At 36.2% G+C, this 23,944-nt stretch overlaps 1 protein-coding gene across 7 annotated transcripts in view; it reads right to left on the bottom strand.

Annotated features, from left to right (window-relative positions):
* Positions 1–23,944, bottom strand: part of VPS13B (vacuolar protein sorting 13 homolog B (yeast)) — a 461,850-nt gene that overhangs the window by 323,344 nt on the left and 114,562 nt on the right. For 6 of the 7 annotated variants that reach the window (XM_014965404.1, XM_014965406.1, XM_014965405.1 and 3 more), the window contains exon 17: positions 75–209. In XM_014965404.1, the coding sequence (XP_014820890.1) occupies positions 75–209 (135 nt within the window). Of the gene's footprint in view, positions 1–74; positions 210–15,300; positions 15,735–23,944 lie in introns of those variants that run through there. The other variant, XM_014965409.1, reaches the window with a different exon arrangement.

Raw genomic sequence — 23,944 nt, 5'->3', positions numbered from 1 at the left:
AACTCTCCTTGTAAAAAGCAAGGCCAATTCTCCTATACAGGCAATAAAGTTTTACATGGTCCAGCTGCACATACCTGGGGCTTTGGCACAAATTTTTATTGATCCCACGGTCCCAGAGGCACATTTGACCAATGATGTGCCGCAGTACTTCAATTCAACATTCTGGATTGAGCCCTCAAGAGTTGGCAGGGGATTCTTAGATTTCACACCTAATAAAAGAAAACTGCAAATGTACTAGCCTGTTGAATTTAAATATTTTTATATTCCTTCACCAAGACATTTAAACTTAATTATACTTTAATTATCTACCTTAGATGTTCTTATAGCATTTTTTTTTGTGATTCAGAGTTTTTAAATGCAAGTGACCGAATGCTGTATATGGGCATTTTAATACAGTTATGCATAAAATATATAGAGATACTGTGAGGAAAACATACAAGGACACTTAGAAATTGGAATAATAAATATGTATTTATACACACATACACTTTTGTTTTTACTTTGTAAGTGCCACCTCAACTATTCTCTTTCATGTTTTATTATGACCCTTTCATTTCAAGATCTTAAAAATCACTAAGTGTTTTCAAGCTTACATTTTAGACAACAACATTTTACTCAGTAGCCATATAAAGCATTAAATCCAGGCAGCTGAACGGCAGAGAAGGCCAACGACACACTTGCCATTTTTCGACAGAAACTGGAGTTCAACCCTTGCCTTAGGTCACAAGTGGAAATAAGTTTTGGTGGTCTTTCCTCAGCCCCCATTTGTGCACATCAGAAAACTACCGCACCGGTTGGAAGAAACCCGTGCTATTGGCAGACACTTCTGAAGAGCTGCCTAGAACAGCGGTGGCGGCAGCAGGGGATCTTACAACTCAGGACTGAGATATGTTGGCTGAACCCGAGGGCAGCCCCCAAAACAGCCCCAGTGCATGGGTGGAGAAAGCAGCCCCCCTATTCTGTACAGCGCTGCCTATCAGGAAAAAAATACATAAATTTACTTGCAAATTAGAAAGAAATAGTTTCAACACCTGTAAGAACTATGCAAGGAAAAACTAACAGAAGTTACCATTTTTTATGGCTTTTTCCCCCCTCGTGCACAAGTGACTTGGAATTTGTCAGTTAAAATTGGCAAGCAGCTTGTTAATTATGCAAACATAAGTATAATTATGGAACCATTTCCTTGCATATGTAACATAGAATTTGTTCCAAAATCCATAATTATGCAAGGAAAGTATTATGGAATATCAGGTTAAAAAAAAATTAAAAATCATTTTGATACGTATTTCAAGATAGTTACAGACATTAAAGAAACTTAATAGATTTTCTGCAGAATGAACTCATTAGTTTTTTTCACAACCTCTCAAAGATTTAACTCAAAGAACAACCTTTAATATTAAGGAGTAAGGAAAAATTCCGAAGAAATTATAAGAAACAGAAAATTTAGAATTAAACCAGGTAATTGTGCTTAGTAATAATAATATTATAAATTAATTATAAATTATAATAATATTCTAATAAAAATAAATAAAATAATTTTTTTGAATAAAAAAATGTTTTCCAAGGTAAGAAGAGAGAAGCAGCATAGGAAGGGACACACTGCATTTAGTAAATCAGTGCCAGGTGAAAGTAGGGTTTACACTCTGTGCGTCCTTTCTTACAAAATTTAACCTGTCTTCTGTGTTTGAGATAAGCCAAGCCCAGGTTCTTCCCATTTCGCGATTCAGGAAGGCTTCAGGGTCAAAGAATGCTCACTGCAACCTGTTTGTGTGCCTGCCGCTACAACACCCCATCAGTTCCCAGTCTGAAAGATCAGCTACCAGTTTTAGTCTTGCGAATACACCCTCATTCCCAGGCTTGCCCGGGGTAAGCCTCTTTTAAAGCTGAAAATCCCCTTTGATCTAAGGTGTGGTATCAGACACAATGCATGAATTTCTCAAAAGCCAATAGGGTATCTGTAGGCATTTCCTAGCCTTAACTCTGCCTCCTCATAATTCCTATAAACTTGTGCAAATAGAGGCCATTGTGTTGGGTGGGGAAAAAAAAAAACAAAGTAATATGTTATTCCCTTCTTCCCTTCTGCCTATTCCAAAACAAAGACTGTAAAATACTATTGGTAGCAGCCAAGATTAAAGTCAAAGCAAAACAAATTTGAGTTCATAATTTGAACCCCATCTTTCAAGTCTTCTCAAAACTGGTAGCTTCTTGCTATTTCCACCTTTCAGCAACTCTTTTATGCCTCAAAATATAAGGTGTGATGTCCGATACATTTCTTGCACTTCACTACAGAAGATTAAGTACTCTTTAAACTAAATATTTTCCATCATGGAGTCCACTTTCAGATGCATTACCCTGGACGACCTCTCTGCATTAAGGCTAAAACTTTCCACATTAGTTACAGGCATAACTTGAATTTTATTTTAGTATCATATTTGAGAAGAAGCAACCAAATTTCATGTGATGATGCTATTTGTTTCTGTTCAGTTCTATTCCCTCACTAAATAACTTCTGAACACGTGGAATTTCAGGAAGATATGGCAACATTATCTAAGACATGTATTTCCTACAGCTTCATAAGAACGCGGGTATATTGGACCAGGCAGCATATGCAGGGCAGTCAGCAAAGCATAGCTCAAACTAGGCCAGTGCACCATTTTTCACAGGATGAACACTTTCTCAGTTGTTTTTAATTAGAATCATATAATCATCTGGGTCAGAAGGGACCTTCAAGATCATCTAGTCTGACCTCCCTGCAGTCAGCAGGGACACCCCCAACTAGACCAGGTTGCCCAGGGCCTCATCGAGCCTCACCTTGACTATTCCAGGGATGGGGCCTCAACCACCTCCCTGGGCAACCTGTTCCAGTGCTCCACAACCCTCATAGTAAAGAACTTATTCCTAATGTCTAATCTAAATCTGCTTTTCTCCAGTTTAAAGCCATTACCCCTTGTTCTGTCATTGACAACCTTTGTAAACAGGTTCTCCCCAGCCTTCCTGTAGGCCCCCCTCAGGTACTGGAAGGCCGCTATCGGGTCTCTCCAGAGCCTCCTCTTCTCCAAGCTGAACAACCCCAGCTCCCTCAGCCTGTCCTCCTAGCAGAGGTGCTCCAAACCTCTGATCATCTTTGTGGCCCTCCTCTGGACCCCCTCCATCAGGTCCATGTCCTTATATTGAGGGCTCCAGACCTGCACACAGTACTCCAGGTGAGGTCTCACCAGAGCAGAGTGAAGCGGAAGAATCACCTCTCTGGACCTGCTGGCAACACTTCTATTCATGCAGCCCAGGATAGGATTGGCCTTCTGGGCTGCAAGTGCCCACTGCCTGCTCATGTCCAGCTTCTCGTCCACCAGCACCCCCAAGTCCCTTTCCTCAGGGCTGCTTTCTAATACCTCATCCCCCAGTCTGTACTGATGGCGAGGACTATTCCAGCCCAGGTGCATAACCCTGCACTTGCTCGTGTTGAACCTCATGAGTTTTACCTGAGCTCATCTCTCCAGCCTGTCCAAGTCCCTCTGGATGACATCCCGTCCCTCAGGTGTATCGACAACACCACACAGCTTGGTGTCGTCTGCAAACTTGCTGATGGTGCACTCCATCCCTATGTCTATATCCTTAATAAAAATGTTGAACAGTACTGGTCCCAGCACGGACCCTTGAGGGACACCACTTGTCACTGCTCTCCATCAGGACTTAAAGCCATTGAGTACTAATTATTTAAGAAAATAGAAAAGTATTAAGAAGACATGGTGTAATCATGTCCCTCCTTTTTTATGCTGCTATGACAAACGGCAACATCATCCTGTCCATTTTAACACCTGATAACCACAGCACATCACAGTAAGCAAGAAGTTGCAAGAAAAATTAATTCTGCTCAGGTTTCACAGGTCTGGACTGAGGGACACTCAGAAAGCCTACTTATTAAATATTAAAATCCTATACAGAGGCTACAATAAGGAATAAGGAACTTAGGATGTCTAACTAGACTTCCATCATTAAGTCAAAAAAATCACTTAAATTTAAGGTGATTCCTCTTGCCCAGATACAAGTCTTTTTTTCGAAGTGCAGAAAGTTTAGAGACTTTTGGTGAACCATTTATAATGAACAGGTTTAATATAGAGAAACGGCACATTTTCTTCAGTCTCCGAAAATTTTTGGAAAAGATGAACCATCCCTCATAAACTTGTCAAATTGGCAAGCTACTCTATAGAGAAGAAAGAAGCTTTGTTTCCTATGTATGCTTCTGACTAATTGTAGTTTCCATCCCTGTAACTAGCTCTTCCCAAATATTCTCCCTTATTATCTCTTTCATTATAAAATCAAAGTCTTAACAGTTGTATACATAGTTAAAAATATTCCTTAAGTACCTATTTCAGCAAAGGAATCTTTAAGCAAGCAAAGAACAGGGCTTCCTTCCCTTCCTTCAATGTTTATAAACTTTTTAGAAGTAGTGTCCTCTCAAGTGATTGGTTGATTGGTTGTTAAAACTCCTAGATAAGAAATGCTCCATGCCTCCAAATACTAACTCAACTTTAGTATGGAGACAAAAACTCCACAAGATTTTAATTAAGACATTGAGCATGAATTCAAAGAGGAATCAGGAAAAACAAATCTATCATTGCCAGAGGCAACATTATCCAAATTCAATGTCCTGCAAATGAAGCATGAGAAAGGCTTATTTCCAAGGTGCAAGGCACCAAAGTAGAATTTGTGCAGTACTCGCTCTCCTGGAAACACGCTTTCAAAAGCAGCAACGTGATTTACATCACTTTGTTACTCAGTGTAGTCAGAACTGGAGAACAGAGCAACCATGTTTGTGTACTACTCACAACTTCTTTAGTTAATTTATTATTTTCATCAGGAATATGGCAATCAAATACTTTTTGGAGACAGACAGATACATATACCTGTCTCCACCAAATTTAACCTATGGCTGCTTCCAGACAAAAAATTACAATTTTCTAGTTGCGTCATTTTTGTACTGGAAAAAACTTGCTCCTTGTAGAACTACTTGTAGTAAAAATCAAGTGTTTCCTTCCTAATATGTAACCATGTTTATACTTGGTGATCAAACCTAATCTGTTTTAGCTGAATCAGACTATCACCACATCACCAAAGCCCTAAAAAGCTGTTCCATACTGCAGAACCCTAAAATAGGCAGAAAGGTTTTCTAACTTACAATCTACGTCTTGACAACTTACACTTTGTGCATACGAAGCCACTTTAATTTTAACTCCAAGCCTAAAGAGCCATTCTGCTCTAGAAACAGGCACAGAAGTATCACACCATCAAGGAAGATTCTCCCACACTTTAAAACGGGCATTTGCATCCTCTCCTCAGCTTTTCTGGTCGTAGCTTTGGTCCTCTCCATGTACATAACCCAACTACACAGCTTGTCCCAAGTCCCTGCGTTCAGTGACATTCTATGTGCAAGCAGGAGGGAATCAAATACCGATACAGGTCACAATTGTGTCGTTATACATCAGCCCAGGATTTCTGCTAACAAGCCTATTAATGCTGAGCCATCATCCAATTTAAGTTCTGTTAAAAAATAGTTACCAAATTAGTGATTTTACCAATGGCCTGCACATCTTTTACCAATCCATTTGTAATAAGGTGAATTTGCAATGATTAATGGAAAACCAAGAGACAAAATCCAAACTGTCAATAGAAAAGACAGGAAACCAGCAAGAGAGGTATGTTACTGATTCTGAGGACAAAAGTCAGGACTGTGTGCCGCCAAATCCCTCAAATTCAATAAATAATTCTTTAGAAAGATCATAAAAGAGAGAACTGCAAAATGCGAAATAGGAAATGAGTAAGGCATGACTAAAACTTCTAGAAGCAGCTCCACATGAATTCTCCCCATATTTAGGTTATGGCCTCAGAAAGAAAAATTTCAATTTTTAAAGCATTAAGTACCAATAAACTACGGTTTGGCAACATGATATAGGAAAAGACTGTCACATTCATGTCAAAATGATTTCAAACTCAGTAAAAAGATCAATCCATGAATAAAAGAAAGGAGCTATTAACCAAATGAAATAACATTTAGGCCCAAGTCTTACTGGAATCAAGAAAAAAATGTCCAATTATTTTCACAGAAACATATACTTAAGTAACAGAGAAAAGTTAGTAAACTAATTGAAGCATAAGAAAAACCTCATTTCTTTCATGAGAGATACTTGTGTTCAGTCCCTGCTTGAGCAGTGCCCTCAGTGAGAACTTCTGAAAGTCTGTACTGAACTTGGTTAGAGAGATGGCACTTCTGAGAAACTTGAAGCTAAAACCAAACTTAATTCCTTCCTCCTTGCAGTACGAACATAACAGAAGCCACAAAGAGCAGCTCTAGCTGGCATCAGTCCTACTTCTCACGTTCAAAGCATTGCGGGAGCATGAGTTTTCATGTTCTTTGTTGCAGTAAAACAGCAGCAGCATCGGAACTTCAACATCTTTCGATCACTGCGTTTGCTCACGCACAGCACCTGAAAACAGTGGGCTTTTGTGTTTGGGTTCTTTAGTTCCTTTTTTTTTGCAATTGGAAAAACAGAGGGGAAAAAAAAATTTCTAAAATGTAGAAGCCAGGTTATAAATACTTTCTCAGATTTTTTTAATGTAATAAAACTAAATGTTTGTGATTAAATTCCCCAAATATCTTTACTGTGTTCACAATTCCACATTTTTAATCTGTCAATCATAGTCCGGAGATCACATTTTGCAGCCCTAACAGAGGCTACTATTTTTTTCTCTTCTTCAAAACAGTAATTCAGGCAACTTATTTTAAGGAGGTGTCAGGGGACAGGTCTTTTTTTTTTTTTTAACAACTCAACTTTATTTAGTATTATTATTGCTACTCTGATTATCATAATTATTTGTTTTCTTGTAACTGTGTCAACCAGTTTTCAGTCTACATACCACTATTCTATGAAATTACTGTTGCATCCCCACCCACTCTCAAGACTTAACAAGGAATAACAACAGGATTATGGTAGACTTGTCTTGCCTCCAACGTATGGTGAGGTGGGCAGATTTTCCACTCTCTTGAGCTTCTTGTACCACAGTTCCACACCTCAAAGAAACCTGTCCTAAAAAATAGCTCTTTAATCTTCTCTTCAACCATGAAAGGGTTGAACCAAACCAAAAACCTTCTCTTCAACAGAAAAGTAAATGCATGGCAGGGTGAAAGCAGTTATTGACAGATGGAAGGAAATTCACTCTAAAGGTGGTCAAGTTTTTTTCTTCTTGGGCAACAATGACAAAATATTTATCAATGTAAGTACCTACCATTCTCCTCATCAGAACATATGCCGCAAAAACCACATGTATGAGCACACATAACCCAAAAACAAGTCTCCTCACATACTTTCAGTATTTTCACAGACAGATTCCAGGGCCAAGCACACATCATAAGCTGGTCTTCACCTTGGAGATCAATATTAGGATCTCTGTAACTAACCATCTTAATCCTTAAACTGCCTGTAAACTAATTAAGGCATCTCCATTTCCTAAACACTAAAACAGATGTAGGACCATCATGTAGTAATGGAGATTTACACATTGCAATAAACTTCCCAGCTTGCTAAGGAACAGCAGCATTTTACCTAGAGGGAGAGTCACTTAAATCTGGCAAATCCCTGTTGCTACATTCACATTTCGAGACTACACACAACGGCCTTCACACATGTTCCCATCTTCCTTTAATCCACGAACTTCTTGGTTTTTCTAAAATCCTCCTTCAAATGCAGAGTTAAATAAGAAACCTGTGATTCAAAGACTAAAAACCGATACTGAAGAAGTCACAGAACATTTTTGGAATATTATGGTTAAGGCAATCTAGGTCAGAAGGACCTCTGAATAACTCTTTATTGATAACCTGTTTTAAGTGATTATCCAGTCAGGTAATTTTTAATTTTGAATGTTCATAGAAGAACTAAACAGCTACCACTAAAAAAAAGCCTCTTCTGAAAATACAACAAAGCTGGGAAATGTTTCAGAACTCCCTTTACCCACTGTACTAAGGCCGGCCAGTAAACAGTCACAGACTTACTACCATAATCAAAATTTCAAGGACCATCATGTAACATTGCCAGTGTAGGGTACAGAAACACCATCCATCCATAGCCTGACTGCTGCTCCTTCTGATCTAATTAGCCAACATTTAGAGAAGGAACACCACCTTTCATCTTTAAACTTATATAGTATTACAACTAACTCTAAAATCTTGCTGTGATAAGTCTAGTTTTGGGCAACTTCTTATCAACCTTATTTAGGCATCATCAATTATAAGCATACTTAATTGAAGCTATTATTTTAGATTTGGCAACATGACACTGGTCAGGACACAGGATTAAAGTGGCTTTAGTGGCACTATTCCTGCTGCTGTAAACAGAGGTTCAAAAAGAAGAAAAGGATTGATTTTCATTCTGCACAATTCAACAGCTGCATTTCAGATACCGCTGTATCATTTGAGAAAAATGGTAGAAACCCAAGTTAATGCATTAATATAACTTTTGTCTTCCAAGAAAACACAGAAAAACTATCAGAATATGAATTTCTAACTCTCAAAACCACATCCTATCAATCTTTGTATCTATACATTGTCAGTAGGCAAATGCTAAAAATTACATAGATGCAAGTAATTCCAGGACACAGATAAATAAGAACTTGAGAAACTTTCACCATAAAGTATTTGAAGCAAGATCCTGAAGAACACAGACAGACAGATGGAGAGAGGAAACAGCTTACAGTTTCCACCCTTACACACCCTTTGGCTGGAAACATGAACTCGCAATTGGTTGCTTCCATCTTAGTCATATAAGTCTTCTATCCCTTTCAAATACAGTAGCCTTGCTGTACCTGAGGATACGTTCAATAGCTCACACAAAATGTCAACATGTAAAGTATATTAAAACATTCTTCCTCATTATTATATGCTAATGTATTTAGTGGTGGACTTGGCAGAGCCAGGTTAAAGGTTGGACTCGATGATCTTAAAGATCTTTTCCAACCTAAATCATTCTGTCATCTTGGGCTCTGGAATAAAGCTTGAATTTTAGAACTCTTCTTTTAGTAAAGAGGTGCATAGCAACTAGAGAAAAAGGCCATCTGCAGATTTCTAGGACAGAAAAATGTAGGATGAAAGAACAAAGTCTTAGAGGAGCTAGAGTTCATCTCAGATCTCATCACCTCCTGTTTCAATTGTGGAGCTCATTTTTCTAAGGCACATCTATTTAAATAAGCTATTTGGAATTACGAAACTAGTAAAGCCTGGTTTCCCACAAGTTTGTATTCCTTTACCCTAAAAAAACCTCATTCACCAGAGCAGATACAAACTTTGAAGTGCTATGTAACATACCTACTATGCAGGAGACAAGAAATGTCGGATCTCACCTGGACCTACACATAGTTCTGAGCTTCCCTGTGACACACATGACACCTGGTCACCTGCTTGCTGTCAAACAGAATACCTAATGGCTGAAATCTCACACAAGCTCGATTTGAGATAATTACATATAGGACAGAACAGCTATGGACTAGTAAAAATGTCAACAAATTGAGGATTCTAGAGGATGGACACAGTAATGTTTTAAGAAGCAAAGAAACTGCAAAGGTTCATAAAAACTTGAAAGGAGGGCAGATGTGTTCAGTAACAGTATTACAGAAAAATAGTAAGAACTAACAGCTAGGGTGTAATGATTACAGCTTGATTTCCTGAGTTGCTGGTGTTGTTGGGGGAAGCCAAAGAGAACATAAACATCTTTCAGTTGGGAGGCAAAGCAAGCCAGTAGTCAGGTGGTTAAGAGATGGATAATAGAGGTTGCTGCTGGGGACATCGACTGTAAAGAAGTAGGAAATGGCAGGAAGACAGTAATTGAGACATGGTGGGTAAGTAAAACATGATAAAGACTACATGGAAAAAGATTAAAATACAGTATACCGGTATTATCTTTAACAGTCTTCCCATGATTTTCCTTCTCAGATAGTATATGCTGCTTTAAAGAACAGAAAGACCTAAGGCTACCCCTTCACATGCAGTTTTCCACACGCATAGATGACAAGATTTCAGGTCCTATAAAGATGTGTTTTGTTTCTAACTGGAGTATCATTCTTACTCAATCAGTTTTCTATATCGCACTGTATTTCTTTGTGATAGTACTGTGCTCCTCCCAGGAATTTAAATACATATCTTTTAGAATAGAAACTTAAAACCACGATGCTCTATGTTTGTGTTTTAATTTTTTATAAATGTTTATATTTTCTTTTAAATATTCTATGCAACTACTGAGGACTTTAATGGAACAGTGCATTTAGTGTCTGGAATGGCAGTTTCTTACACCAGGAGGATATTAACCTTTAATCCTTGAAATCATTAAAGAAATGTTTGTAGAAATATTTTTAACCTCTTTATCTGGTCAAAGTACTGGAAGTTAAGTCGTGTCTGTACAAACCAATCATTTCACCAGCAGTTTTATATTTCTTTAAAGCCTCATATAAAAAGCACCTGCTTAAAGTGAGTAATGGAGTTTTATATTCATTGCACTTAGGAACAGCGTATGTAACCTATTCCGTTTTCCTCCCTTGTGGAATATATTTCAGCTTATATTGCACAGCACATTACCGATGTGTATAAAGACTCTCTGATCAGCAATTTGGACTGCAGACAGCAACCTGCATGAGTACACTTTTTCCCCCTCCTTAAATACAGTATCCACTTGATTCACCAACACAAATTAAAACCATCCTTTTAAAGATGATGATCTCACCTTCACAGTGAAATACACGAAGCCCATACATGCTAACACCATAACAATGTCAGGCTACAATCTACAGCATATACCCTGCACAACCAACAAGCAATACACATGCTGTCAGCTTTATTAAAAAAAAGAATCTAATATATAATATTCTCAGATCAAAGAACAGAAAAATCTCCATCAGCGGGACTGATTTCCGAGAGGCTAAAATCTTACTGTCTATTAAGATACAAAAAAAGAAGAAAATGCAAGAAAAGCGCTATAACCCAGCATTTGGTAAGGATATAATTTAAACTTGGAATTAGCATTTTGCCAAAAAAAAGCAAGAAAAAGAGTACTTCCATACCATAGATTATTAAAGCACATGTTTGTGACATACTTCTTCAGAGCTGAGAAATTTAAGGAATTCTTCAACTCAACCTCAGCATAAGGTCTCCCTACAGAATTATTTAGTGATGTATTTTGATAAAAATATAAACTTGCAAAAGCTTAACAATACTGTTCTTCAGTTACAACATCATTTATATTGGGCGCAACTAAGTAACATAGGCATGACTGCATAACAAAAAGCACATATTATTTTAAGTAAGCTCCTGTTTTTCATTTTAAAAGCAACAGTGAATTTTGATGGGATAATTTAAATATTTTTTGTGAACACTTTTGCATGATTAAGCAGAATCATACAATGGTATTCATTAATTCATTGCAATGTGTATTACTATCATACACTGAAAGCTCATTGATTTCAACATATTTCAATCAGTGTGCTTAGCAGACTGATTTACCTTCTATGCACAGAATCGTATCTTCACAAAACCATGTTACCTTGAAGTAGACAGTTACTCTTTGCATCTTCTTCCATTCACATATTTCTATGTTGATAAGTTTTAAATAACATGGAAAATAAATTCGGCGGAACAACTTAAACTAAGCATAGAATTACCCGTCAATATTATTGCACATAAGTACTTACTCACTGAACTAAACAGGAAGAAGGGCTATATTACATTAGCTTGATTAGTACCTCATGGAACACTGCAGAAGAAGTTTTGAGGTCAGGGCAAGTTTACAGAGCCCATGAGAAGTGGAAGGAATAGATATTCTACAGTCACACATTTGAAGATGTAATATATGTGACTGGGGAAGTACATGTTTTCTAACTTACTGTAATTAGGCTAAAACTACAGTAAGCTAGTTAGAAATTTTAACTCTGATATACTTAGTACAGTCAATCTTGAAAAATCTATCCAATATTAAAATCTCTGAGTAAGTAGAGGACTTCAAAGTTAAAATGAAATCCTGATAAATCTTCACAGTATCTTAGGATGACATCCAAAGGAGAATTTGAAAAAAAAAAAAAAAGTCAACTTTTTAATACAGAAGAACATTACTATGAGCTTACTCTTTCTACAATGTAGTTTCTTTTGCCAATTAGACGTCCCTACCATAATTTCAAATATGTACTGAACGTCATAGGTATTATAGCTCAGCTTAGTTTATAAAAAGGAGTCCTGTATGAATGCCAGTTGTATGCTTTTCAACAGAAGGATGTAAACTTATTTAGCGATCTGTTTTTCTCTTTCATCTTATCTCTAGTTTCTGTGTAGATTTATAATGCTCATTGTTTCCAATTTTAACAAATCACCTAATGGCAGAAAGGAAAATATGTTAACCTTGGAATTATTTGCAGTTGTAGAAATCCCTTTTGTCTGGCTCATGCAAGGCCTGCAATCTGTTTTAAACACAGATTGTCTGTCTTTTGTCTGACAGCCACCAAGCTGCACAAATTACTTTCTGCCTGTTCACCTGTTTGCAGCTGTGTCTGTAAGCTAAGGATTCTGTAGTTTGACTTGAGCAACCACTCCAGGATTGATGACATGTGCTGCTGATAAACTGAGCAATTTGAAGAAATTACTGGCTAAACTTATTGAAAGACATCTGTGCATGAGCTGAGAACTAGAAGCCTTCAATTGTGTGTTTGCAACCTGCAGTGGCGGCAATCTGTTTGAAGTGATATCCTTCTATAAGAGAGCTGGCCCCGACACAACATAACTAAACCATCTTTGCAACATATTTCCTCACACACCAACACAATTCTGCTCTTTTGGTCTTAAATATACTTCCTAAATAGAGGATATAACAACAATTAAGACTTCCTATACTCATCTAGCAGAACTAGCTTCTTTTGAAGTGCTTCCATTTTTCACTCAGATTTGGCATCCCGTATTGTTTCCTGCCCTTCTCCGCTGTATTGACTCCTCCTCAGCAGCTAATGGGAGCACGAGCATCTCACAGGCACCCGTAGGCTTTTATCTTAGCCAGGACGACACGCCTCTGCAGAATTATGGGGGTACAGCTCAACTCTTCCTTCCACGTGCAGTACATCATTACCTCTTCATCTAACTACCAGGAACATGAGTGAAATTTCTGCTCTAAAATTTAGTAATCAAGAAATTGTATTTCCCAACCTTGGAATTATTTGCAGTTCTGGGGGATACTTGCAGACGTTAATTTTAAGCTCGGGAAACCCAAGACTGCTATCTCAGGGCGAGCATGTGCATGCACACATGTGCACGTATGAAATTCTTTTGGTTTAAAAAGGCTCCACCAGACTGGTTAGCTGTGTGTGACAGCTAGTCATTCCTAAGCTGTATGTTACATTTAGCAAAATAAACTCTTAAATCCTTAGAGACACATTCTATAGTGATATACGTCAACGTTGCTCCCATTTTCTTTGTTCTTACACATTTAGCATGACTGTGACACAGTAAGCCAAAGCAGAATTCTACACATCTTCAAATGTCTTAGTAGCCCAGAATAAACAACAAATTAAAAAAGAGCACTAAAATCGCTTGACAAAGTAAGAAGGAAAAAAAAAAAAAGTAAATGAAGGAAAAACATTTTAAGCATAAAAATGTAACTTAAGGAACTTCTAAAGTGTATATTCAGAAGCACAGAAGCCATTCACATTCACATCTGCATATTAACCCTCGCTATGCCAAGCCCTCCTTTCATCCATTTAAAAAAGAGTAAGTGCACAGTCTTAACTATATGCAGTGAAACATCAAAACATAAACTATTCATCTCACCTCACTGTCTTTACTTCATACTAAAAGTCAAAGTACTGACTAAAATGATGGAACAATCAAGACTTAAATCTGTGCTATTTGTTAGTTTTAGCAAACCATTTTAATTTCTTAAGTATTTCAAGGCAAATATTACCTTTAAAATTACCTTCACAGCAATAACAATTTTCAAAGCACATATTATATTTGATGAAAAATTATCACTATGCTTAAACACATTTGATAATAGGAAAGCAAAGCTTTCAAGTTAAGTAGCTATATAAATTGGGCTTTCACATTTCAGAACCCATAAACTGGATTCAACACAGAGCCGAAGTGACCTCCTAGAAAAAAGGATATATAGTATAGTGTATATGCATACAATAAATCAAGCCCTGATTATGTGCAGCTAATAACTATACATCACTAATAATAAAACCCTTAAGATACTGTGCTATAGCAGACATCTAAGTAAATACAGTACGTTTTTATCTTTTACCCTCTATGCATACTGTGAGATCGAGCATTTTTAATGTCAGCTTTTATTTTAAAAGAGCTAAGTCGTGAGAACATTCTTATGTACCACTTCATAACTCTGACACCAAGTATGTATAAAAAGATTAGCCTTTATTTGGTATAAAATCAGTTGGCAGTTTTACATCTGTGCAATGCAACATAAATACCCCAGCTGGCATCTCAAGCTCACACACATATGGACTTCAAAACAGAAACTTCCTTATTTGCAGCACTGCCAGGGTAATTTTGTATACTCTGCATACTACAGCTATTTGTCAGGCCTCTGCAGGTGTGCACTGCACATAAACACACAGCTGTAGTCTCGCAAGCCAAGTGTTCCATCAAACACATAAAGGGAGACCTCAGCAGCTGGATTAGTCATCCCTGCAACAGGTCCAGGGAGAACAATATGGGTTAGTATTTTTGGAAAAGCATGGATGGTAAATTTATGATTATGCTGGCCTTACCAAATAACTGCTGGATTGTGTCATTTTTATGCAATGTCTACTTATTAAAGTTTTTGTTAGAATGGCTGGAACAGACTGAATATTTTTTAGTTTTTAATATAAACAATAAGGTAGTTTATGTATAAAATAGTTTATTAAGTGCAAAATGTTAAAAGGTTTTCATGCTAGTGCTTGGTTTTTGACAGATGTTACAATTATTTGCATTGGCTTTAACAGACAAATCACTGGAATTAATTATAGTTAGTATATCATAAAGTTTCTTACTAGTTATATATTATACTTTGTCACATTTACTATAACTACATAGAATTTTTCTATCTACGTTTTTTGCTTTAGCTGCTTAGATCACAGGTGACCTAAATGAACATTTGCGAAAAAGTAATGCAGAATAAACAATTTACTGTAACTTGCTCGCTTGTTTAAATTATGATTTTAAAGTGTTACTTTTTTTAAAAAAAAAAAAACAAAAAACAACAACAACAAAAATTACATGCTCTCGGAACTGTCTGGAAGACACCAGCATCTACAGAATTTCATGGTGCTCATACAGATGTTAAAAATATTTTAATCAACCAGATAAAGCAGTAAGCCTAATTTTATGCAAGTTTCCTTTAAGTAACTTCACATATCAAAAGCAAGAATAAAATTATTCAATAAGAAAGTTAACAAAACTTTTTAAACAATTTGCCACCTAATTATCCAGAACGTTCAATGTATGGTATGTATTTTAGCGTTTAAGAATTGTTATGTCACAAAAGATTAAAAAAATTTGAATACTATCAGGATTTTCATCCATTAAACTTTTGAGTTCAAATAACACACAGGTTGCAGGCACTTACTTCTCTTTGGTGCTTCTTTAAAATCATGAAAATTTACCAGATCTTTCTTACCCAGCGCTACCTTTTCTGCAGATGACATCCTTACACACTCACATGCTGGAAGGAAAATATCAATTCCACACATCAGTAGAGCAGACGTTGACCAGCACCAAGAATGTGACCAGTTTTCCTGGAGTACAGAGGCACTTGGCAGCACCTGGGAACACTGTGAGCAAGAATCTCTTCCCAGCTGCCCCTCATCATTACGTTAATTGCATGATTTCAAGAAAGAAGAGAAGGAGCTTCCTAAAGGTCATTTTCTTAAATATGACCTAATGACATTTCAAAACCATGTACCATTCATCCACTAGGAATATCACTATTGGTGGCTCAGTAATGTTAATAAAGGTTATGTTAACATTATGGTAAGGTAAGATCTAATCATTAGAATTACTGATAGGTAACTAACGTTCACAGGTGGTATACATAAAGGTAGCGACTCTTTTAAGCCCAACAGGTTGAAGTAAATGCTGACAAGGCACACCTGGCACCAGAGACAGAGATGAACACCACTCAGCCATACTCAGTTCGAGGGCCACTAAAACACTTCAAAACAAAAATGGATATTTAGAATGTAGGGAAAATGAAAAAGGCAAAGTTAATTATTCCTTTTATACAAACAACTGTATCTTTCTCAATCAAAACAGAAAGCCTATAATTTCAGGGATACATATTTTGCACCTATCTCAGATCTACAGCCTACAAAAGAAAACACATACAAAGCTTTAACTATGGAATTACTCTTTTCTGGTAAGCTGAAGACAAAGTACATATCAAAGATACAGGAATAAATGGAACAGGGCAGAACAGACTGATGGTTTGAGGGCAAAATTATCATGATTTAATGGCATATTATACCACTAACAAACAAACTGTATTCAAAAGAAAAATAGAACTGTTTTATTGAAATGATCTACGACTACATAAAAGCTCCTGAGAAAGCAGTATGTCCTAATTCAGAAAAAACTCTAAAATATCTTTCTTGAAAAACAACTAAAGATGATGACAACATGATGAAGCAAAAAATAATGTGATGTCGGTAAAGGAAAACTGTGCCTTTCCAAACCACTAGTCCTCTTGGCAAAAACATGAATTTTCAGGAAATCTTTAAGAAAGTGTTTCTGTGAATACTACAAAAAAATTTAAAAGAGGAATTAGCGGTCCTAAGTGTTAATCAATACCATGCAGTGAACTATAAAAGACTAGAAATTAAAGAGGGGGAAAGAGAGAGCAAGGGGAAGGGTGAGGGGCATTGGCTTACCCTGCACGTTACAGTGATACAGAGGATTATACATAGACCTATCAGCCAGGAACTTGCATTCTGATGCTGGGTTTGGCAGGTATTTCCTGCATGACCTCAAGAAAAACATTCAGCTTCTGGGCATTAATTTTTCTCTAGAGAAATACAAGGTCTTACAGGGGCACCTATTCATTAGATAGGGGAAGATTCATGTTTTATAATAATTTTATTAATATTATACTAATTAATCACTGAAATATTAGCACAAAATTATTATAGTGTTGCTGTTATACATGTAGATCTAAAAGAAGTCTCCTACTTGTCCACAGAAATAATCCTAACTTTGCTGTTACCGGATAATCTTCAGGATTAACCAAACTGCACAATAATTGCTGTGTTACACATCAGTCCTACTGCTGTTAATTCGCTCAGATTCAGCCTTTCCAGAAGCAAAGCTTCAATATCACCCGTGAAAATGATGGACCCAATCACGCATTCTGCTAAGAGTGTCATCAAATTCTGGTGCTAAAATGCATGGTGCTTGTTTCCATTACTAAGGGTGGAGTTGGAGGTGGACTCTCCTAGTAAAAGAGAAAAGGCAAGAAAGGAGAGCCCTGAACACATAAAAGGGAAAGTCCTACGGAAGCTAGCAGAACCTCAAGACCTACTTCTTCAAGCAGACTAAATATGGAACTTGGCTTGGTTTGGAACTTGGAACTTGTTGTAGCTATGGATCTGAATCTGGCCTGAACTCTCTAAGACAACCATTTCCAATTTAAAAAAAAAAAGAAAAATTAGAAAATCTAGGCACATCATGATGCAAATTTCCCTTAACTCATTCCCATATTCTGAGGAGCACCATTCCAGTGCAATTAAATCAAACCATAAACCCTCTTTTCTGTCTAGAGAACTTAGGCAAGTGAAGTACTCTCAACAGAAGGTCCTCTCCAGGAAGAAAAATGAAGTTATTTGAACTATCTCATGGGGAAACACAGTTCTTATTCTAATGATGGATATACACAGCTAGATGTCAGGGATGAATGCATTTTTTTGCCTACACACGAGAAATAGTATTCAGAATGTCTTTACAATCAAGTCATCTACACTTTTGTTTTCTTTTAATTTAAAACTAAAATTTAACAATTTGCCTGCCTTAGATGGCTGGGATTTTAGGCACACTTATATTATGTATATCTTAATCAGATCTTGCCTAAGACTGTATCAAACCCTTCTGGAACAAATCAAATCAGGAAATCTACAAGAATAAAGGCATTACTGAACTTCTTCATTTTCTGCTGTAGATAACATGATTTTTTTTTAATCAAATTAATAAAAGTTAAAGTATAAGACCCCACTTGGAAACTACTCAAGAACATTGATGAACAAAAGCACTGCTGAATAAAAGCATTTTGTGTCTCCAAAATTTTTATTTATTCATTGAGATCTAACACTTAAGACACTCCTGCACAATGTTAAACCAGTAGACCTAATGAAGTAGGTACATCTTGCCTACCACAGCAAAGCTACAAGCTATTGCTGAAATGGCTTGCAGTTAATCAATTGATAGAACACATTAAAGAGGTTCCATACGCAATCACTGGAAGGATGCAATGGTTCCTTAAATTAAAGCTTGTGTCTCAGCAGTGACTTAAATTTCAGAACACGCCATCACTAACAGATTTAAGGTTCTATAAGAAACAAAAGAAAATATTGTCCCTATTCAAAGAGCCTATAAGCTGGAAAACGGACAAAACCAAGGTGGGACAGAGATACATTCAATTTCTAGAAATGGATACAAATGCAAAATTAGTAAAAAAGATTTTGTAGTACAGAGAAACATTCTGTAATTTTGGTCTTTATCCTAGTGAAATCTTATCCTGGTAAACATCACACAATTTAAAAGCCATCCAACAACTTAAAATGCTTGAGAAATGCATATTGACTGTATCTCCACAATGTTTTAAAAACCTGATAAAACCTAAATTGATAAAGAACTTCCTATATTTAGAACTACACTATTGCCCAAACAGCTGAAGCAACATCATCAAACTGTAACCAATTCCAGACCCCTTTGGGCATCACACAGACCATGCTTACTTCTTTCTCCATTGCTACCCCCACTTTTTTCCTATTTTTCTTAAAATACAAGCTATTTTATAGGGTGACTGTAATATGATACTATGATCATTGCTGATTGCAGTTAGAAACAGACCCTTCTAATCCAGCTGCTCTCCACTTCAACAAATGCCATTTAAAAGCTACTTCATAAAAACATTATTGCTTCATACTTAAAAGACATTAAGTCAAGATTTTGGAAATTCCATTCACTTGATTATATCAGCAAGTGCACTATATGTTAGATTTATCATTAAAGCAAAATCCATGAGAACTGTTTTCCAGACTTTCGTTAATGCTCTTATGACACATTTGGCCAACGAAGAGGGATGAAAAACAGTAGTGCTTTGAAGCAATAGCCAGTAAATGCCGCTGTGGTTTACCAAGAGTGGGATGCACAACATATTAGACCACAGTTAATGAAATTAAACCATTTCTTATGTTTTTTAAATGTGTCCCGTATTACTTGCTTGGAAACTACACAACTGCTTCATCTTTTACTTTTTTCTGTAGTAAATTGTATCTCTTACATCTACTGGTAATTAAATCAGTAAGTGACTACCACTGTTTTGTATTTTATAACGCTGTTTAAGGCAAAATAACTCAATAAATAAACTGCATGTTCTTTTTTGTTTCCACATAAAAATGAAATTCTAACTTTATGTCCCTCATTCAAAGATCCGGGAAAAAGATTGCTGTGAGGAAAACAGGATAAAGTATTTGCATACTACCTACTTGGTAGATGTGCACTGATAAGTAGTTTCCTTCCATAACATGCCCATGAAATGTGGATTTAATGTAACGCTTTCTTTATACAGTTTGATAGAAAAAAAACTCCTGGCAGATATTTTGGTGGGGTAGATTTTTAAAGCTTTAACTTCAGTCTTCACATACACTTTCTTCAAAGCTATGAAGTGGCTTGTTTACCAAAATAAAACATTGTTTGTTCTCTATTCTTCTTGAAGTACCAAACAATCTTCAAAATCCATTTACTTCTCTAGCATTTTTAAGTATTTACATACTAATTGTACATCTATGGTTAAGGCCTGGCTAAATTAAATCCTTAAAGAGGACTATATGTCTCCGTTATATAAAAATACATTGTATATTCTCATATTTACATCAATAAATCTATGAAAACATAGCCTTTTTTTTTCTCAGAATGTAAGACAGAGAGCTCACAGGTCAAAACAGATTACTTTCTAGCAGTCCAATCAGGTGTTGTCTCAAGATAAGGACTCAATTCTCCTAAGTCCTTCACGCTTTCCAAATGAAGTTCTTCACACACAATATTTTAACAAGTTAATTTATGACTAAGTAATGTTAACTAATAAACTTTTCCAATTACCATAATTAGTTAATAGTAAACTGAGGGACGGTCAATAGTTCAAGTCATTTTTACACTGTGTCGCTGGAAGAAGCCAATACTATTCTTACCCAGGGACTGTCAAGCCACAATTTTGCTAGTTACAGTCATCAGCAGAGTAAGATTATTTATATGCGAGAGATTAGTCATGAAATAGCATCAAAAACAATCTGTAAGAGAAAAGGCGAATGGTAAGAGCCTTTCTACTACTTTCTTCTGTTTGCTACTTATAAACATTTTAGTATACATTTGGAAGAACACCAATATAAAAATTAAAACTCTTCTTTGTCTGGGGGCGCGGGAATGAAGACATGGGACCTTCCAATCAACAGAACATATTTTCAGACAAATCCCTTTTTCCAGATAAAAACATTAAAAGGTCAACAGTGGAGCTCTCAATGCAACTTGCAATATTGAGACTATAATTTCTGCATATATTAAACCAGAAGTCTCCTAAAGAGAAACAAAATGAGATCATTATTGTGCTTAGCAGAATACTGTCCTTATTAGCAAAAGTGTTGAATAACATGGTCTTTAACATGAGTTACACTGCACACCAAAGCGACAGCGAAGCTCAGATCACATACCCTTATTTCCATAATCATTTTCACATGTCTAGAATGCATTAAATACAGTACCATCTTAAAAATGAAAAGCAGACATTCCTTTGGAAATTAATTCAATATTTAGCATGTCACACTCAGAAAAGATGTCCTCCTTTTGTAACACAGAAAAATTGGAGCATAATAAATAACTATAAGGATGTTTATTATTTCATTTGCCTTAATTTTGTCCTACAGCCACAAGCATACACTACAGTTGTGGAAAGATGGCATTCATGTCTAGAACACTATATTCTAACAATGTAAACCATAAGTCTTTCTCTGAAAATAAACATATACAGAACCTAAAAAACAAAACAAAAAACAAAACCCCACAAAACAAAACAACAAAAAAAAAAAAACCATGGAACCTTCCTTACCATGCATTTCCACATACCTCACATTAACTACTCCTGCTGACAGACTTTGATCTCAATAGCCTCGAATCACTTCCCAGAAAGAAACAAACGCAGACATCACAGAGCATTTTGTTTTACCAGATTCCTTCCCCACAAACAAGAATTTAAGCCTACACTTAATTTGGAACCCCCATATGCCTGCATTGCAGAAGTTAAAGCTACAGGGTTCGTCCAAGAACGGTAATCAGGAGTTGCTGTGAATATTGCTTCTCTTCATGGTGACTTTTGAAGAGAATCAAATTCTTCCCTACAGTCTATGTCTGGGTTATCCATACTCAAGTGTGTTAACTTCACTGAGGGTAATTGTTTATGGAAGAAAACTAAAAATTACTGTGCCTGCAACAGCAGTATTGTTACTCATTCATAATTATTATTTCTAAAGATGAGCCCATGGTTGTTCTCACCATGGCAAATTGAGTTCAACTATTATACACTTCACTGTGAAGAACTTGATTACCTGTTCTGGACAAATGGGATAACTTGTGAGAAGCCACTGAATAAATTATAACAGGCAAGTAGAGCTAAGTGACAGTCTCCCTGAAGATCACACTATAAAATATGTTAAAATAAGCATTAATGTGCATCTTCTTTCAGGACTTTTCATTATGCTACTAGAACAAATTCAGAAGTTCTGCATATGGGAAGGCAAATTCAGTTTGCAGTGTTAAGAAGCCCCTATTCAGCAAAGGGATAATAAACTATGATAATTACACTTCTCAAATTATATTTATACTTTGAATAATACATACATAAGTGAGGGAGCAAGGGAGAATTCCTCTTTAGGTTCACTTACATGATAAAATACATAAAATAATCTAACATCAAGCTTCTCCATTTACAACACAATGCACTAGCTACTTCTTGTAGTGGTTACACAACACATGACAGGGTAGCTCCCAAGACTTCAGACAATATCAATAAATACAGGACAGAAATTTTTTCAACACACTGACCAGAATGCGTAAATAATAATCAGACATATGTTTCAAATGAATTCCCAGAGGAAACAGTTAACTAATAACTTTTTCACAGAGTACGCAGAAACAATGTGTAGACCAGCTATACGAAATGGCAACTGCTGTTAAAGACACTAACTTTCAATAGGCTTCATCCTATTATAGGAAACTCTACATCTGCCAATACATTTACAGGTGGAAAGATTTGGGCTGTTATCTCACCAACCCAAAGTATTTCACTGTAACAGGAGACAATACATGAAAGACAAACCATACAAGAGGCACAAGCTATTTACAAGAAAAAAAAACAAGGAAAGAGAAGATGATGTTAACATGATTTGTGAAAGTCAATTTACCCCGTAAGAGTGATCCAAATAAAATTAAAAAAAAACAAGGTAACGATTCCTAGTACTGATAACAAAACTAAAATAGACACACTGCCTGAATACTTAAGATCCAAATGCATTTTCAAGAAGAAAATATGCCCATACTGATCTGGACACACATAAATGCAATGTGTAAAACAAAAGAAAGGAAGACAGAGACCTAATTTCTTGTATAAGGAATGCACAGGTTTTTTTATTTCCTCTGCTAAGTGTGTCATCACTGTAGGGTAAGGCCAAAAATATCCAGATGTTTTAATAAGAAAGATTATGAATAATCTTCCTGGTGATCAAACTTTGTTTTTCCAGAATACAGTTGTTAGTGTTATAAATGGAGGCTGCTGGCAGTTTTAGAAACCTACTTATTTAGAAATACTCCAACAGCTTCCTTACAGATAATGCCTTTTTGCATTTTAAAGAAAGGGAACAAAACAGTTTTACAATTCATTAAGCTGCTTTTCAGCCACACATTAGCTGACAATTCTCAGTTACATTCCCTAAAGATTTGCAGAAGTCTAAAATATTTCTGTTGCAATTGTATAAACTGAGCAATTCGAAAACCAAAAAAAAAAAAAAGTAATGTAAGTATCTTAGAGGAATGCCACCAAAAGGAATCTCATCTGTGTTGCTGACATACTTTGCTAGTATAGTTGCTGTATACTTTGCTAATATGAAAAATACCACACCTATGCATGACATACTCATGGGAAATATAAAGAAATGAAAATGGAAAAAAGGAAAACATGCACTGATGCTTCGATTGCACCCAGCAATCACAAAACAGGTAGACCATTTACATATTCAAGCAACTAAAGGAAAGGCCAACCTTCCTTAGGAAATAAAAATTCCAAAGAAAATCAAAGTGGAAATGAAACCAAGGGAAAAAAGTATTTGGCTCTACACCCTAAGAATTGCCTACAGCAGTGTATTACAGAGGTCCCTGGAGTCTGGCTGAGCTTCAACAGCAGCATCATTACACCTTAAGTATTGGGTCATCAGTGGCATAGTTAGCTGATTAGGGAAGATGTAATATCTTTACTTCTTTTAGTAAGAAATGGCACAAAATATAGACATACAGTCTGATATACAGATAATTTTTGTACACACATCAAATAAAGTAAAACACTGAAATCAACCATTACTAGAAGAAAATATAAGTGACTTAGGGACCTCAAGGAGATTGCAT

This window comes from Calidris pugnax, unplaced genomic scaffold, assembly GCF_001431845.1.
Source record: "Calidris pugnax isolate Ruff unplaced genomic scaffold, ASM143184v1 scaffold41, whole genome shotgun sequence".
In the NCBI taxonomy this organism is placed as follows: Eukaryota; Metazoa; Chordata; class Aves; order Charadriiformes; family Scolopacidae; genus Calidris; species Calidris pugnax.
The sequence above is the reverse complement of the archived record's forward strand: the minus strand, read 5'-3'. Positions and strand labels throughout refer to the sequence as shown.